The 16,721-nt window shown below is 57.8% G+C and overlaps 3 protein-coding genes across 8 annotated transcripts in view; 2 read left to right on the top strand and 1 right to left on the bottom strand.

Moving 5' to 3' along the window:
* The first annotated feature begins 357 nt into the window (after positions 1-357).
* On the top strand, positions 358-2,380 carry RPS5 (ribosomal protein S5). Its single transcript, XM_014525208.2, has 4 exons — positions 358-596; positions 915-1,043; positions 1,173-1,271; positions 2,271-2,380. The coding sequence occupies exons 1-4, from the start codon at positions 504-506 to the stop codon at positions 2,337-2,339; spliced, it is 390 nt and encodes a 129-aa protein (XP_014380694.1). The 5' UTR covers positions 358-503; the 3' UTR covers positions 2,340-2,380.
* Positions 2,381-2,404: 24 nt separating this feature from the next.
* Positions 2,405-7,834, top strand: LOC112552089 (RING finger protein 225-like). 2 transcript variants are annotated; one of them, XM_025216715.1, is made up of 2 exons: positions 2,405-2,771; positions 6,570-7,834. In XM_025216715.1, the coding sequence occupies exons 1-2, from the start codon at positions 2,733-2,735 to the stop codon at positions 7,515-7,517; spliced, it is 987 nt and encodes a 328-aa protein (XP_025072500.1). In that variant the 5' UTR covers positions 2,405-2,732; the 3' UTR covers positions 7,518-7,834. The 2 variants fall into 2 exon arrangements, with proteins under 2 accessions (XP_025072500.1, XP_025072501.1); XM_025216716.1 differs by lacking the exon at positions 2,405-2,771 and adding an exon at positions 5,949-6,136.
* A 3,299-nt stretch (positions 7,835-11,133) lies between these two features.
* Positions 11,134-16,721, bottom strand: part of GABBR1 (gamma-aminobutyric acid type B receptor subunit 1) — a 37,197-nt gene continuing 31,609 nt past the window's right edge. For 2 of the 5 annotated variants that reach the window (XM_025216681.1, XM_025216682.1), the window contains 8 exons: positions 16,294-16,426; positions 15,878-15,994; positions 15,569-15,676; positions 15,308-15,401; positions 14,780-14,907; positions 14,408-14,536; positions 12,920-13,063; positions 11,134-12,587 (listed from right to left, as the gene is read on the bottom strand). In XM_025216681.1, the coding sequence (XP_025072466.1) occupies positions 12,339-12,587; positions 12,920-13,063; positions 14,408-14,536; positions 14,780-14,907; positions 15,308-15,401; positions 15,569-15,676; positions 15,878-15,994; positions 16,294-16,426 (1,102 nt within the window). In that variant the 3' untranslated portion in view covers positions 11,134-12,338. Of the gene's footprint in view, positions 12,588-12,919; positions 13,064-14,407; positions 14,537-14,718; positions 14,908-15,307; positions 15,402-15,568; positions 15,677-15,877; positions 15,995-16,293; positions 16,427-16,721 lie in introns of all 5 variants that reach the window. The other 3 variants (XR_003096446.1, XR_003096445.1, XR_003096447.1) reach the window with 3 other exon arrangements.

Below are 16,721 nucleotides of genomic sequence, written 5' to 3'. Positions count from 1 at the left end.
TGCGGCTCTCCTGGGCAGGGCAGGGCGGGGGCTCCTCACGGCTCCTGCTGCGCTCATGTAGCTGCGGCCTGCACCTGGGAGGCTGCTGCACACTGCAGGGCCAGGCCAGGCCCTCCCCAGCTGGCCCCAGAGGAAGGGGTGGGGGGTCTCTGCTGGAAGGGCGCGCTGCACCCTTCTCCCTCCCGTGGCGCTGGAGCGGGGGGCGCCACAGCAGCTAGAGCGGGTGCTGCCAGGTCTGAGGGATGACCACCAGCCCCTCAGTCAGTGAGGGTAGCCCCAGCATGCTCCTGAGGGAAGGCTGCTGAAATCCATGCAAGCTCTTCAGGTGGGGTGGGAGGGCAGCCCGGGTCTCTGCCCTCCTCACGCCATTGCACGTCCCGCTGTAGGACTACATCGCGGTGAAGGAGAAGTATGCCAAGTACCTGCCCCACAGCGCCGGGCGGTACGCGGCCAAGCGCTTCCGCAAGGCCCAGTGCCCCATTGTGGAGCGGCTCACCAACTCCATGATGATGCACGGGCGCAACAATGGCAAGAAGCTGATGACCGTGCGCATCGTCAAGCACGCCTTCGAGATCATCCACCTGCTCACTGGCGAGGTGAGGGTGGTAGGGTAGGCTGAGCCCTGGAGAGAGGAGATGGGAGGGAGGGCAGCCTGTGGGCCTTGGGGTACGGCGTGTCCCTTGCGGCTGTGAGGGGCTGGGTGCCATGGGGCAGGGGATGCTGTGTTGGAAGTGATTATGGCAGTAGGCCGCATAGAGAAAGTACATAGATGGGATGGGTGGACCCTGGAAATGGTGAGTTTTTGGGGTTAGGTCATTGGTGTGCCCCTGAGCTCGGGGCTTGTTATAGGACCTCTTTTCCAGGGTGGCCCAGAGGCTTTTTCCTTCTGACCCATCCTGTACTTCTTTCGGCAGAACCCTCTGCAGGTCTTGGTGAACGCCATCATCAATAGTGGCCCCAGGGAGGACTCGACCCGTATTGGCCGTGCTGGTACTGTCAGGAGACAGGCCGTGGATGTGTCCCCCCTGCGCCGGGTCAACCAGGTATACTGCGCTGCGTCCCAGTACGTGCACGCAGTGGGGCTGGACTGGGCTTTGAGCTTCCTGGGGTGTGTGGCGGGTATCCCACCCCTGCTGCTTCTGGAGCTGATTCTTGTTTCTGCCTCTCCCCAGGCCATCTGGCTGCTGTGCACTGGGGCTCGTGAAGCCGCCTTCCGCAACATCAAGACCATTGCTGAGTGCCTGGCTGATGAGCTCATCAATGCTGCCAAGGTAGGAGCCCTCCCTTTGGGCCAGGCTGCAGGAGCAGTAGTGAGAGCTGAGTTCTCTGCTCAGTGCTGGGGTTGCCCGACCTGGGTGAGGGGAACTGGCTGTGACAGTCAGCTCTGTTGCTTAATGCAGCTGTTCCCGCAGCTTTCTGTTGTGGTGGGTTAGCTTGGGGTGACCCAATCCATGCAGTGACTGTTGTTAGCAGGTGGGACTTCACCAGGCTTCAGTCACCCCACTCCTGTCCAGCAGCTTAAACTAAGACAGCTTCCCTTTAAATGAAATCGGGCTCTGTTGCCCCATTTCCATGGGGCAAGTGGAGGCAGAGGGTTGGGTACTATGAAGCACTCAAGGGTGCCTTTTACTGGGAGCAGAGTAGGGTACCATGAGGCCTGGTACCCCACATGGGATTATGACTAAAGTTGGGAACTGCTGGCCTCTGGTAAAAGCTTCCCTTTACTTGCCTCTGATGTGGCTTTGAGGCTGACTGATAAGTCGCACAGGACCCCTCTCCTCACCCTGCTCCCAGCCCTTGTAGCCCAGCTGGGGGATAGGGTCTCTTTGTTCTCCTCCCTGTCCAAAGTGTCACTGGCTGCCTGGTGGTGGCATGTCCTGCGCTGTCTGCCTGAGCACGCCCTGTTCTCTGCACTCCCAGCATTGGCCCTATCCCTCATCTTGCACTGGGAGTGCCTGAGCCAGATGTAGAGGCTAGTCCCTTAAAAAATTTAGAAAATTAATATTTATCTGCCCCTGGCTGCCTGTCATGTGGCCCTCGATGGCTTGCCAAAACTCAGTAAGCGGCCTTCCACCTGAAATAATTGCCCACCTCTGAGCTAACTGGTGTGTTGGTTGGGAGGCTATATAAGGCTTTGGGGTCCATTTGCGAGATCTGCATGGAGCAGTGTTTTGCCTAGTGGGAGGCTATGGGGCTGGTGTGCAGAATACCTTTGGCAGCTGCTTGGGGCTGGACAGGTCAGGGTTTCACTCTCTCTATCTGCCTCCCAGGGCTCCTCTAACTCCTATGCCATCAAGAAGAAGGATGAGTTGGAACGTGTGGCCAAGTCCAACCGTTAGAGATGCTGCAGTCACTTCAATAAAGTTTGTTCCATTTACAAGCCCTGTGTCTATTCTCTGAGCTGCCAGCTTTCTACTGCCTCTGTACAGGATCATATTGGACTGGCCCTGGTGCTATGTTGCTGTTCTTCCTGCTGGAGATGAGATGGCACCAGAGTGCTGAAAGGGGGGAAGGGCAGTGTGGTGCTGCTCTCTTAACTGCAAGGAGCTAGCTGGGTTGGAGCTGCTCCTGCGTGCTTGCTGCCATTGGCTGGAGATGATGAACCCCATGCTGTAGTACCGAGGCGTTGCCTCTGTCCATGCCTAAACTGTTGCTCCTACTGGGGGCAATGCCTGTTGCTATGAACTGTAGGATGGCCATAAGTGTTCGTGCCAGGACAAACTGCTTCAAAAATGACTGATATGGGGAAAAAGTCGCCCTCATCTAATCAGGTATCAGATTAAGGCACTCTGCTTAACAGTGATGTGGAATTGCTTTATCCTTCCGTATATGGGTTACTTGTCATGCCCTATGTCTGCCATAGGGAGGAGGCAGAGTCCTTCTGCAGCCACGGGATGAGGGATAGAGCAAGTATGCTGGGAAGCAGCCCACTTGAGCTGGTGGACACTCCCCTTTTGTGTAGGATGGGGGGGCCTTGGTGACTGTGCCCCCCCAGTGGCATGGGGTACTGGGAATTTTTTCTGATGGGGGGGAGGGGTCATGCCCCAACCCCAGATTGCTGCCCATCTACACTTCAGTCCTGCCTCTGGGATGCTGTAGTAGCAGTGGGTGGGCAGGGTGGGGGTGTAGCTCCATGGGCTGGGGTCCAGGAGGTACCTGACCAAGGCTGAGTGCTCAGATACCACCCCCAACTCCCCAGTGCTAATCTATGTGAGTTTCAGCACCTGCCCTGGCCAGTGTACTGCCAGGAAGCAGCATTTGCCCTGTGGGATCCCAGCCTGGTGTGGGACCTGTATCTGGCCCCCCAGCTGGTGTCTGGGGGATGCCAGGCACAGACCCTATGGTGGTGGGCCTCAGATCCCATCCACGGCCCACTGCTGCTGGCTGTCAGTATGCCAGTTGGGATGGGTGCTGCAACTTGCAAGGAGTGCCCCTCTGGGTTTGACAGCAGCCAGAGCCAGCAGCTCCAACAGCTGGGCTGGGTGGGGGGCTCGAAGGCCAGGGCATCCCCATGAACTCAAACCCTGGAAGGGGCTTCTAGCAATCACCTCTTCATGAAATCCCAGCCCCCAACCACTTCCCCTGCCACCTGCCCCGCTGTCCAGGCCCATTGTCCATTTTCTGCCATAGCTGAGCACCCCTATTTGCCTCACTGCAGGGGCTGATGGCAGGTGAAGGCCTTTGTTCCCTATCTGCCACAGCTGGCTCCACCCTGTCTGCCCAGCAGAAAAATGTCCTGGGTGGGTGAGGGTCCCCAGTGCCTGCTGTCATGGGCTTGGGGCTCAAGCCCCCAGACTGTGCCCAACCCCTATGACAGCCAGCCAGGGGCTTCCAAGACCCTGGCTGGCTTACAATGCAGGCGGTAGTGCCCCTTGCCACCTAGACTCATTGCATGGAGGCATGAGTTCCCATGCACAGGAGCCACTTATCTGTTTGGTTTTGATAACTCTAAATTTAAGTGCTTTGTGTAAAGTGATTAAATTTACAGCATTACTTACAACTTCCGTCTGCACCCATAATATCTAGCTGTAGTTGCTGTTCCTCTGCCTTTGGGGGGAGATGCTCCATTTCCAGTCACTGGGATGAGCCTTGGAAAGGATTGTTACCAAACCAAGCCAGTTCTACAGCACGACCCCTATCTGGCTAAGCTAAACACCCCCTGGAAGCTGCCTGCGGCCACAGGCCTGGTTTGCTGACCCCATGTTGACACCCTTCTCCTTGTTACATAGCCATTAGTGAGCTCTGGGGGAGGCAGGGGCTTGAGGAGGAGCAAAGCTGTGTCTGCTGGCTGGATGGGTAGGCTTGCCCCTCTTCCACTTTCCACCTAGTTCTCATTCAAGTACCTGCGTGTGCAGAGGGCACAGGGTGGGCCATGTGAAGTGGGTCAGTAGTGATGGGCCAGAGGCTGCCTCAGCATAGGAAACATCTTGCGTCAGGCAGGGCCCATGTTCTCGTGGCATGATGCCAATGTGCCGTGGCTGCAGCGGGGGAATAGGAGAGGGAACTGGAACCTGCCTGCTTCAGCCAGCCCTGCTGTGAGGTGTGAGCTGAAGCTTGGGCTGGGCACAAAACCAGCACAGTGAAATATCCCCTTGAGCTGGGTGTAGCTGAGTGGCCCAGGAAGAGAGCAGGGCTTGCAAGGAGACTGGGTCTCCCCAGAGTTGCCTCCCGACTGCACTGAATCCTGATCTTGGCTGCTCAGGGCCAGTTCGGAGCTCTCTGCTGGGTGCAGTGGGATGGAAGCCAGCCTCTGGTCTTGGTTTCTTCAGGGCTAAATCTGGAGTCCTTGCCTGACTGCAGGGGGATTCGGGCTGGATTCTGACCTCTGTCCGGGGGGTGCAGGCTCTTGGCCACAGAGCACAGGGCTGACTGGCCTGGTTTGGACGTCAGGGGACCCTCAGGGTCACAGTGAGGCCCAGGCTCTGCCTGCTCTGATTCTGGCAGCAGGTGCTGTGTGTGTAGAGGGGAGAGACACAACCTGCCCCCTGCCCTGGGGGAGGAGAGGTGCTGGTCCAGCTGGATGGACCAGTCCGGCAAGAGCAGAATTGCGGGTTGGGGCAGGGGCGCCGAACCATGGCTGCAGAGTAGGCCAGGCCAATCCTGGTGCCCTCCATACTGCCCTCCCAGCTGGGTCAGGCTCTGAGCCCTGTGCCCATCACCCCCACCCCTCATCTCTGGAGGATTAAGTTGACAGAGCCCCCGGGGGCTGCAGTCCCCGTGCTCGCATGGGTCAGGTTATGGATCCAACCTCCTGGCCTTGACATGGTATCCAGGATCCTGTCCCATTCCCACTTCCTGTCTCCCCACCCCTGAAGAACAAGGCTGTTGGAGCAGCTGCCTGCCCCAGCATTGTTCTCCAGCCCATTTCTCCCCTGTCCCACCCCACCCTGGGGTGCTACCATTAGCCCTTCCCCTGGAGGGTTGCCCACACCTAGTTGTGCTATGGTCAAGGCTGTCCCCTCCTTCCAGTGGAGGGGGGCAGCTCTTCCCCCACTGTCAGTGCAGGCCCTGGGGACCCCTCCCACCAGAGGCAGGGAGGCAGAAACCCCAGTATGCCAGTAGGGAACACTGTGTTGCAGCTTGGGGTGAGGGGTTCCTAGGGGCAGCACTCCCTGTAGGTCAGTGCCAGGCCCACTGTGGTACCAAGAGGCCAGGGTGCAGGGTGTAGTCCTGGCAGTCAGTGCTGGCATGGATGTCCCAGAGCTGTGCTAGAAGGCACCGTGCTGCAGACTGGGCTGGGGGAGTGCAATAGGGGGGTGTTCACTGAATGGGGCAAAGGGTTAATGCTGGTGGAGCAAGCTGCTAGTCACATTCCTGGCACGGTGGCTTCAGGCAGGGAATGCGGTGGCACCGGCTTGTCCCTGCAGCCTTGCCCGGGCCCACACGAGGAGGGTGGAGCTGCAGGCGTGACGAAAGGAAACGTTCTCTGCAGGGGACGGATTCCAGGACTGGGGAGTGGCAGGACCGGCTGCACCTGGTGCCAGGTAGAGCAGAGCCGGTGTACGGGACGCAGCTTCCCCAGTGCTCTGGGGAGGACCAAAGGCAAGGGGAAGGGGCCCAGGGCTGGGGACACACGGAGAGCCGGTGTCCCGGCTCTGTCCCCTCCCAGAGCCCGCGGACCACAGCCAGCAAGCAGGTGAGACTGATGGGCCAGTAACTTTGCTGAGGCAGGGGAGCCCCAAGCTGGGAGAGCAGGGGCTGTGGGGCAGGGCTGAGGGCCACTGGCAGAGCTGTGAAGGGGGCAGCCTAGGCCTGGGGTCCTGGGCGCGGGGAGCAGAGGCCAGGCTTGGGTGTGGGCTCTAGCAGCAAGGTGCTGTGGGGACTGTGTCCTCTCTTCCCCCATCCTTCTGGTGGGGAGTGTGGGCACCCAATCGCTCCATGCCGATGCTGCGTGCACAGATGATGGGTCTGTATCGGGGTGACTCTAGAGGAACCAGGCAATGGCTGGTAGCCCCAACCCCCACCCCCATATAATCTGGGGTGCTGGGGGCGTCTCCCAACTGGGATGGTGACGTCAGGCTCCTTAGGTTCCTTATCACTGCTGGGTAAATATTGTTTTTTCTCCTTAGCTTCTCCAGATACGTTGGTGCAGGCCTGGCCCAGCAAGAGCTGGGGGAGAGGGCACTGGGAGGTGCCTGCTATCCCACACTGCCTGCACCCTCCCAGGCTGTAGTGTGTGTGGTGCCTCCACCCCACAAGTCCTATTTCTGCTAGACGTGAAAGAGACAGCCCCGGGCATGGCAGAGGAGAGGCCAGGTGCCATGCAGGCACCAGAGGACCAGGAGCAGCAATGGCCTGACTTGCAGGGGGCTGGAGGGCCTGAGGAGGAACAAGAGGAGGAGGACACACCCCTGGACTGCATCATCTGCTTCACGCCCTACGACCGGCTGTTCAAGGTGCCCAAGGCCCTGGGCTGTGGGCATGCCTTCTGCCTGGAGTGCCTGGCACGCATCAATGTCTCCTCTGAGGAAGTCAATGCTGTGAGCTGCCCCGTGTGCCGGGAGCTCACACGCCTACCCCATCGCAAAGGGCTGCCCGGCCTGCCCACCTGCTACGACCTGCTGGAGCAGCTGCCCTCCGTGCCTGGTGCCCCCAAGGGCTCCATCCGCTTTAGCCGCCGCAAGGGACTGCTCTATATGCTAGGGGGGAATGGAGGCCATGGTGGCAACCAGGGCTGGGCCTGGGGCCGGGCACCGGCACTGCCTAAGCCAGGCAGTACCCTTAACACCATCAGCCTGAGTGTGGATGTAGGGCGTCCTGAGCCCCGGGTCGCGGGACGTAGCCTGCGGAGCCTGAGCATCACCAGCTGGCCCTTCTGCGTGGCCGTAGCCGTGGCCATAGTGGTGACAGTGGGGCTCATAGCCTGCGGTGTCTACATCTTCTTCTGGCTGCCAGGTGTGTACAACATGGCCGTGCCGGGCCCAGGGTTCAGCAACTTCACCTGGATGCTGCCCCCAAGGCCCATGATCAACAGCACACTCACCAACCACACTTTAGTTCCCCCCACCAGGCACTGATGCCTGTGGGCTGGGCTGGGCTGGGATGAAGGCCACTTCCCTGCTGTGCCCAAGCACGGCCACTAGCACCAGCCCCTGGACTGCCCTGTCCCTGCCGTGCCTGGGCTGATGCCTGACAAGAGGAGCAGCAGGACCTGGACATGACTGTGAGTCTGTGACTGTGACATCCCCTGATCACTGCCAGAGAACTGACGTGGGGGGGAAACCACCCCCTGCACCAGCCCCCTCAGACCCCATCTCCTGGGAACATGCATGTGACCCCTCCTCTCCTGTTCCTCTGCTTCGCCCTTCATTAAATGACTTGTTTTTTGCGTGTCGATGATGTTCTGACAGGCTTCGAACTACCCAAGGGGAAAAGAATGACCCTGAGAGCAGAGCAGGGACTAGTGGGGTAGAGAGGGGGGCACTCCTGGTTCCCAGTTCTCCTGCTCACTTCCCAGATCTAGGGATAGAAGCCAGGTGTCCTGGCTCTCAGATCATCCTTCCCATATACCCTGGACCCCACGTCCCAGCCAGATGTAGGGCTAGATCCCAGGAGACCAGGCTCCCAGTCCCACAGGTTTGACCTGCTCTGTCAGCCCCTCTAACCCCCTCTCTCTTGCCTATCGCAAGAGCTGTGATGGGGGAGCTTAGCCTGGCGCCTGTGTAAGATCCCCCCATCCCAGGAAGAAGAGGTCCATTGAGCTGGCTGGGCCGAGTAGGAGCAGCCGTGTCTGGTATGGGAGGCTCTGGTAGCCCTAGGGCCCAGCTCACCTCCACACAGCCCCAGGGCTCAGCCTGCTAATGCTGGCCAGAGCCTGTGCACACTCTGCTCTTAGGGAGATGGCTAGGAAGGGAAGGCTGGGGTTGGCACATGGGCCCAGGGATGTGCAGGACCCCTGGGTTCAGTCCCCAGCTCTGGGAAGGGAGTAGGGTCTGATGAGTTGGAGCAGGGGGTTGAGATCCAGGACTCTTGGGTTCCCTTCCCTGCTCTAGGTGCAGTGGGGAGGGTGGTACAGAGGAGGTTGGCTCAGACTATGTTGTGCAGGGGCTTTTGTCACCCCACAGCTGCAGGCCCCTGGTTCCTGTGGTGGGGACCCTGGCATCTGTTCCCACACTTAGGCACACAGTCCATCTGGGCAGCCATGGTACATCCAGTAGGGGAAGGCAGTGCTGTGTGGCAAGGGATGATATGGAACATCCCTGTCTCCATATCATCCCTTGCCACACAGCACTGCACTGGAAGTACTAGCCGGACCTGAGAGCAGCCCAGAGCCAGCCCCAGCCCGCAGCATTCACACACCTGGCCTGGGGATGGGGAGGAGGTTGTGCAAACTGACTTTTGTGGGGCCATGATGGTGGATGCTGCATAAGCTCCCCGCCCCATCCCAACCATCCCTGCTCCTCTTGTCAGGCATCAGCCCAGGCAGGGCTGTGTTGCAGTGGTTTGCCTCCACAGAGACTTGCAGCTGCAGTGTGATGGGGAGGGATGGGTGAATGGGTGGACTGGTCACATTGTGACCATGGAGGAAAGCAAGGAGAGGACAGGGGGTGCTTGGGGCTATATAGACAGGCAGGAATGGCAAGAAGGCTGGATGTGGTGGTGGGTGACTGGACAGACAGACAACAGGACAGTTGGATGTAGGGAGAAATCTGAGGCAAACACCAAAACAGGAGCTCATGTCTCCTATATACTCCCTCTCAGTTCAGGGTTGTAACATCACCTTGTGTCCTCAGCACACAGGGCTGGCCTGTCCTATCCTGCAGAATCTGTGGCTGCAGGGGGCCTGCAGCCAGGGGGCCATGCCCCGCTCGCCCCCCGCCACCTGCGGCATGTTTAAAGGGCTTGATGCAGGCATGAAACCCCTTCCCAGCCAAGTGGGGGAGGAGTTCCCAGCTCCACTCCCACCCAGGCCCCAGCCCTGGCTCTGGCCCTGGGGAGGGAACCCAGGCATCCCCAGCGTGTGTTGCCCCCACCATGCCCCCCCTGCAGTGCAGCCCATGTGCGCACAGCCCAGCCCCAACTATTTGATTTCAGTGAGTTTATACCGCAATTTTGATTTTTTGATGGATCGGGGGCTCCAAAACTATATCTTGCAGGGGGCCCCCCAAAATTGTGGGCTGGCCCTGTCAGCACATGTGCATGAGATGCAGTACATGTAGTACGTACATGCTGTGTTGGCTCCATGTGTAACACTGTCCATGCAGCATCTGTATGGGGTAGGAGCAGGGTACTATTCCTCCTGTATGTGGCTGTGCCAGCTGTGTGTGTGCAAAGGGCAGATGCCTTGATGCTGTATGTATGGAGTCTGCACAGCAAGGTGGTTGTTTGGGTGTCTATGCATGCATGTATACCTGTGTGTAAATGCATGGGCCTTGTCGTGCACGATGCGCTCACCCCTGGTGGATTTGTGTGCTGGGTCTGTTATGGGGCTGTGTGATGCTGTGCGGGCAGTGTCTGTGTGGGAATGGGGCTGATGCTTGTCTGGGGCAACCATATGGACCATGGTGTTTGAGTTTGTGTGTACCTTGTTGGCATGAGGTGTGCATCTGCCATCAAGGTGCACAATGCCAGTTGTGCTTTTGGGGCAGCACAGACATGGGGTCTCTGCAAGTGTTGGGGAGGGATAGTGGAGTGCATGTAGGAGCAAGCAAGCCACTGAAGTGGCTCCACAACTGGCCTCATTACCTCAGGAACGTTGTGACCTCCCAGGAAATTCAGGGCTCACTGCACCCTGATGCACTGGGCTGTTGGTGCATGAGAGAGACAGCACCTGCTCCATCAGGTGCCACACTAGTGCACAGGTTGGTGTGCCTTATGCCTCAGGTCCTGTCACAGTCCATGTGTTGCACGCAGCCTGTGCTCTTATCATGCTGTTATTGACTTCCAGGTTGGCCAAGCCAATACTCAGCAGAAGACTGATTCCTGGATTTCAGGTGAGTTATCTGAGTAGCAACGGGAACTGCAGGGGGAAGGTCGCCATTCTGCTAGGCCAGGGCATGCACTGAACACAGAGCCTCTGGGGTATGCCCAGGCCTGGTCCATGAGGAAACTTATCCAGGGAGCCCCCATCCTGCTGCTACATCTAGCAGAAGAGGACTGAGGCCAGGTGTATCAGGACAACTTAGGGCCTGCTGCGCTAGCTCCACTGTGGAACTAGCTGTATCCTTCAGGGCCCAATTCACCCACCCCAGGACCTGAGCCTAGTCACTAGTGCAGGGTGTTGGGTGGGGGAAAAGTACCGCAGTGAAGAGGCTACTGTCCATGTAGAGAGTGTGACCCGCCGTCAAGGGGTAGCATGTCCCCTCTGATGGTCCACTCTGATGGACCTGGGTCTTTGCAGCTGTTCCTACTGGTAACGTGGCGTGATTGTCTCCTGTAAGCCAGGGTGTGGATAAGCACCTTAGGTCCAATTGTGCTACACAGGCCAACTATGCATGAGTCACCCGCTTATTCTGCATGTAGTTCCTCCATGGTAGGGGTGAGTAGCTGAGACCAGTGTGATCCAGTTGTCTCTCTCTCTGGGTGGGGCATCACCCTGGCTCTGCGCTCCAGAGCAGAGGTAGGCAAAAGGAACAAGAGTACTTTGCATATGAACAACATGACCGCACATATGAGAATAACCAGATCCAGTTGTTGACTAAAGTGCAACTGTACATATAAGAAACCAGATCTGGTTGTACACAACAGTCTGAAAGTACATGACAGTAACCAGACCGGAATGTGCACTATGACCACACATATACAATAACCAACCCTGGTTCTGGGGTACAGTCCGACTGTACTAACAGGTAACCAGAGCTGGTTGTGCACTACAATTTGATTGTACATACAGATAATCAGAAACAGTTGTGCACTACAGTCTGACTGCACTCAACAGTAATCAGAGTTTGGCGTGTGCTCGTCTGACTGTCCATATGAGCAATCAGAGCCTGTTGTGCACTACAGTCTGAAAAAATGCATTACAGTAACCAGACCCAGGTGTGCAATTCAATTTGATTGTACATGCTGGTAACCAGAGTTGGTTGTGCACTACAGTCTGAAAGTACATAGCAGTAACCAGACCTGCGTGTGCAATACAATTTGATTGTACATACAAATAAGCAGAGTCAGTTGTGCGCTGCAGGCTGACCACATTTCTGAGTATCTAGACCCAGCTGTACCCTACAGCCTGACAGTACATTACAGTAACCATAGCCAGCTGTGAACTACACAGCTGTACAAATGACCAGATCTGGTGGTGTGCTATAGGCTGACTGTACTTACGAATAACCAGACCTGATCGTAGGCTACAATAACACCGTACATACAAAGAGCTAAATCTGGGTGCGCAACACACCTTGATTGCGTGTACCAGTAACTGGATCTGGCTGTTCACAACACAGTGACTGTACGTAGAAGGCAATCAGGTCTGACCGCGTGCTACAGCATGACTGCACACCCAGCACAAGAACACGAGCAACACCGGTGTATGTTCCCTTCTCCATTCACCCCCTGCATCTTGGTTATGAGCAGCTGACCCTGTCCCATCTGATGCTGCCCCTTCCGGCCCCCACCCCCACCAGCTGACAGACACTCAAATGACGCTAAGACAGGGCATACCCCAGACTCTATGGCCCTGGTACCCGCTCCATGGAGAGCCAGTGCTAGCCCCTGGATCCTAGACACTGAGGGGCATGGGGCAGATGGATGGACCGACGGACGGAGACAGCAATATTTTACAAAGATTAGAGATGTGGTTAAAAAAGAAGAGCCCCCCCTGAGCTCTGCCCCTTTCTTGGGCCCTGCCCCCTGCCCTGTCCCCACCCCCTACCCTGGCCCTGGCCCCAGCCATGTGGCAGTCATTTGTAGAGCAGGTGGACACGGCTGCCATCGCAGTTGCTGCGCCCCAGCTTGTCGGCCTGCTCAGAGACAAGGCAGCGCACCAGGGGCAGGCTGGGCTGGTAGAGGGTGGGCACGGTGCCTGACGCATTGGCAAAATGGTTGTCGGCAGCACTGCTGTCCCGGGAGGGGTTGGAGGAGCGGCGCCGTGAGCGCAGCTGCTGGCGGTCATGCAGTTGCTGGCGCAGCTCCGAGACCCGCTCCTCTTTCTGTCAGGGAGAGAAGAGACGGGGTTGAGGTGAGCAAGGGGTATGGGAGGTGTGAGGGGAGGCTCAGAGGCTGCCTTGGGCTCTAACCCCCCTGGCCCCAGCCCCAGCCCTCAATTACTGGTGGGCATGGAGGGGGAAGCCACCCCATGAGGCTCTGACTCCACACCCCAACTTTGCACCCCAGTGTCATAAGGACTTGTACGGGTGGGGGGCACTTCCCACCACCCCATGTGGTCTATCAGCCCTCCTCTGGGGGTCGCTTCCTCCACCTTCCTCTGTGCACCCCCAAGGTCACAGCAGCTGCCATAGGGATAGACAGAGTTCCTCTTCACCTCAGCAATGATTTTCTCCAGCTCCCTGTTCTCCTTTTCTAGCAGCCGGGACTTCTCCTCTTCATTGTTGTTGGTGGATGAGCCAGTCTTCATGGTGTCCTGCTGCTCTGACTGCCACTCCCCTCGGGTGATGAGACGCCGCATCTGCAACGAGTGTCCCCGCTGACTGTCAGAAGCAATACCCCAGTGCTTCACCTAGTCACAGACCTCCCATAGCCATTGGCAACCATCAGATACAACACCCCATAGCTACCCAAAGAACACCCCATTATCCTCACTATCAAAGACAACACACCAATAGTGCATCTACAGCCCTGAGACCCTCCAGCTATGTCCCTGCTGACTGTCAGAGGCAATACCCCTAAATGACACTTGGAAAACAGACTCCACAGCTTTCCTTTTGACCAGTGGTTCCCAACCTTTTTTTCCCACGACCCGCTGCTGGGAGCAGAGTGTGGTGTGGCAGCAGCAGCGATGGCCTGGGAGTGGGGGAGCTCCCGGCATGTGGCATGACTTGTCCTTTGTGTGTGGTGCCACTGGCACTGCCTCTGCGACCCTCATTTGGGTCATGATCTGAGGTTGGAATCCACTGCTTTTGACTGTCAAAGGCAAGACTCCAATGCCTTGGCCAAGAACAACCCTGCCTCAGACAGGGGGTCAGATTAGATGAGCTCTGGAGGTGCCTTCCAGCCCGACTGCTCTATGATTCCATGATACTGCGACACCCAAACCACAGACCTGAACAACCTTCTCACTGTGGCTACATCTAGAGCATAGACCTCCCCTAACCACACCCCTGCAAAGTCAAAAACAACATACTGACTGTACACTGAGAGCAGAGACCCCAATGAACACCCCCAGCTGTGAGAAAACTCTTTACTATAAAGAAAACACACCAATAATCTATTCAGAGAACAACCCCCAATGCCAATGCTACCCACAAGAGGCCCCAAATACACCCTGTAATCTGTTAGGTAACATCCCCATGTTACATCCAATGTTACTCTTCACTTACCCTCTGTAAGCCGTCAGAAACCAACCCAAAGCTATACTGAGAACACAGCTCTCAGCTGTTTCCACTGTCTGAGGAAACACCCAAGCACCACACCCGCAGCAGAATCCCCCAGTTACATGCCAGCCAGCTTTCAGAGACTATACGCCAAGACTACACTGGGAGCAGGCATCTCCAACTGTCTAATACTATCTCCCAGTGCTACACCTGGAGTAAAGACTCCACGACCTGACTATGACCTTCACTTCCTCTAGGAATCAGCCAGAGACCATGTCGTTGTCTCACTTCCAGCAGAGCAAGCCCTAGATCTCCACTGACCCCCTCCAACTATCACTCCACAGGCAACTGCCCACAGCACTGAGACCCCGGAGGCTCTGGCCCTTCCCTGTGCTGACGGCCAGAAAGCCCTGTAGCCCTTCCCACAGCACCAGGACACCCCTCCCCAGGGGCTGGGCTGGGGCCTGCTTTTCCCATACCTTGGGCACGAAGAGGACCACCAGGGTGATGTAGGAGGAGAAGACGACGGCCAGCGAGGCGAAGGCGAAGGCAGCGTCCTGCTGGCTGTTCAGGATCATGGTGACAGGGGCAGTGATCAGACACAGCACCTGTGGCCAGGCCAGAGCAAGGGGGTCACCATGTGGGGGAGCTGGGAGGCAGATGGACCTGCTCCCCTGAACACAGTCAAGAAACAAATGTCCCCCAATCCGGCACAGATGAAAAGGCGGCTAGGGGAGTACCCTGGGTGAGTGGTGGTATTATAGGTGCAGCACCAACGGGGAATACTCACTGCCATGCCCATGGCCTGGTGACAGGCACAGGGGATGTGGAGTGTGCTGGGGTGTACTCACTGCCACGTTGTAGATGGCCATGCCCACGGCCCTATGGTCATTGATCTTCTCTGTAGAGACACTCTTAGTCTCATAGGCCAGGAAGATGCCCAGCAGCAGCAGCAAACCCTTGTAGCCATAGAAGATGCCTTCAGGGGAAGAGCAGGGAAGGGTAAGACTGAGGGGGGGCAACTGGGGGAGGGGCAGGAGAAGATGGCAAGCAGGAAGAGCAAGGAGAGAAGTCAGACAGCAGGGGCAGGAGCGGCGTGGTGGGGTGGAGAGGGTTGGGAGGACAGGGAAGATTCCTAACACTCCCCCAACCACTCAACATTGTCCCTTTCCTTCTCCCCCCAGCTAAACACTGCCCATCCCCCCCTCACCCCCCCCATACTCCACCGTCCAGATACTGCTCACTCACCTCACCTTGTCCCACTCAGACGCTGTCTGTTCCCTGCTTGGTCCCTGCTTTGCCCACCTATGAGCACCCTGACCCCCTCCATCAGCCCCCATGCCTCATGGTACTTCTGCATGAAGTCCCCCCATACCCACCGAGCCAGGTGTTCATCTTGGTGGAGCTGCAGTGCTCCAGCTGGGGCAGGATCGAAACGTCAATGTCCGTTTTGGGGTCCTCTTTGGTGAATTCCTTCAGAGACAAATTGCATGAGGGTGACTCCAAGAGGCAGAGGCAGGGATCAGGTGCTGCAAGCTTCCCTACAGCAGTGCCTCAGCTGGATCCCCAGGCACCATGCGCTCCTCCACAGAACAGTGGGCTGCGAACTTGCCCCCCACGGTGCCCTGACAGGCCTTCACCTCAATGGTGCGATGGAGAGGATCCACAATCTGCCAGATGGCCAGCGTGACAACATCTAGCCCAACCAGCAATCCCACCGTGGCGTACAGCTTCCAGGGCTCGAGGGTCTGCATGGGTGGCAAAGATAGAGTGTGGCAGCACAGAGGCCCTGAGGAGCTCCCGTCCCGTTCCCTACAGCACAGAGCTCCCAAGAGCAACACTGGAAGTTGAGGTCAGCTCTGGCTGCTGAGCCACAGCCCCACTCCCTGCCTTGAAGCTCGCTGCCTCACTTCCCACCACCCAGCAGCCCAGAGCAGTGCACCCCTCACCTTGCGTCGCTCTTTCTTCTCTTCCTTCTTGGTGAAGACGGTGTGGACCCACCAGATCTTTGTGAACATGCTGCCGTAGCCCAGGCTGAAACCCAGGCCCAGCAGCCACAGCCGTGCCTGGGAGGGAACACAGACAGCAGCCTCAGGGCATGGCTGGCAGGGCCCCCCACCCCTCAAAGCTCTGTCTTTGCCCCTGCTACCCCAGGAGAGAGCCCCCAGCATCTCTCCACCCCGCACAGTCCTGCCCCCAGGAGAGGCCCCACGGCTGTGCCCCATTTCTAGCATTGCTCTCTGCCTATCCCATGAGAGCCCCTCTTGGTAGGACCCCATGCCTGATTCATCCCTGTGCCCCCTGCCCTGCCTTCTCTCTGCTGGCACCTTGTCCCAGCCCCACTCTTGGGCCATGCTGTACCTACCTGGCAGACAAAAGGGAAGAGCCCAGGTCCGATGTGGTAGCCATCCAGGCCAAGGGGGAAGACAGCAGCCAGTGCCAGTGTACAGCCCACGGCCGTCATGTTGTTCAGGTAGGGCTGAGAGTTCTGGATGTACCTGTATGGTGGGACACCAGGCATCACCTGGGGGTCCCTAAGGCCAGCCCCCTAGTTCTCACTCCTCTGAACCACCAGACACCCCAGATATCAGTCCTACCTTCCCCCTTTACCCACATGCACCCCAGAGATCATCCTACCACCCCAGCCCTGATCCTCTCACAGCCCCAGGTGCCACCTTCCCAACCCCTAGCCTCCTACCCTAGATCCCAGACCTACATGTCACAGCCTTCCCAGTCCTACAGGCACAACTGAAGTCCTCCTAACCCTGCCCCAGGCCTGCTGGCACACACCTA

Source organism: Alligator sinensis, unplaced genomic scaffold, assembly GCF_000455745.1.
Source record: "Alligator sinensis unplaced genomic scaffold, ASM45574v1 scaffold1391_1, whole genome shotgun sequence".
NCBI classification, from domain to species: domain Eukaryota; kingdom Metazoa; phylum Chordata; order Crocodylia; family Alligatoridae; genus Alligator; species Alligator sinensis.
The sequence above is the reverse complement of the archived record's forward strand: the minus strand, read 5'-3'. Positions and strand labels throughout refer to the sequence as shown.

Coding starts and splice junctions, on each gene's coding strand:
- RPS5 (XM_014525208.2), top strand. CDS start 504: ATGATGATGCACGGGCGCAACAATGGCAAGAAGCTGATGACCGTGCGC. Junction 1,044..1,172: donor CCCTGCGCCGGGTCAACCAG/GTATACTGCGCT, acceptor GCCTCTCCCCAG/GCCATCTGGCTGCTGTGCAC. Junction 1,272..2,270: donor AGCTCATCAATGCTGCCAAG/GTAGGAGCCCTC, acceptor TCTGCCTCCCAG/GGCTCCTCTAACTCCTATGC.
- LOC112552089 (XM_025216715.1), top strand. CDS start 2,733: ATGACTGATATGGGGAAAAAGTCGCCCTCATCTAATCAG. Junction 2,772..6,569: donor AGTCGCCCTCATCTAATCAG/GTATCAGATTAA, acceptor TTTTCTCCTTAG/CTTCTCCAGATACGTTGGTG.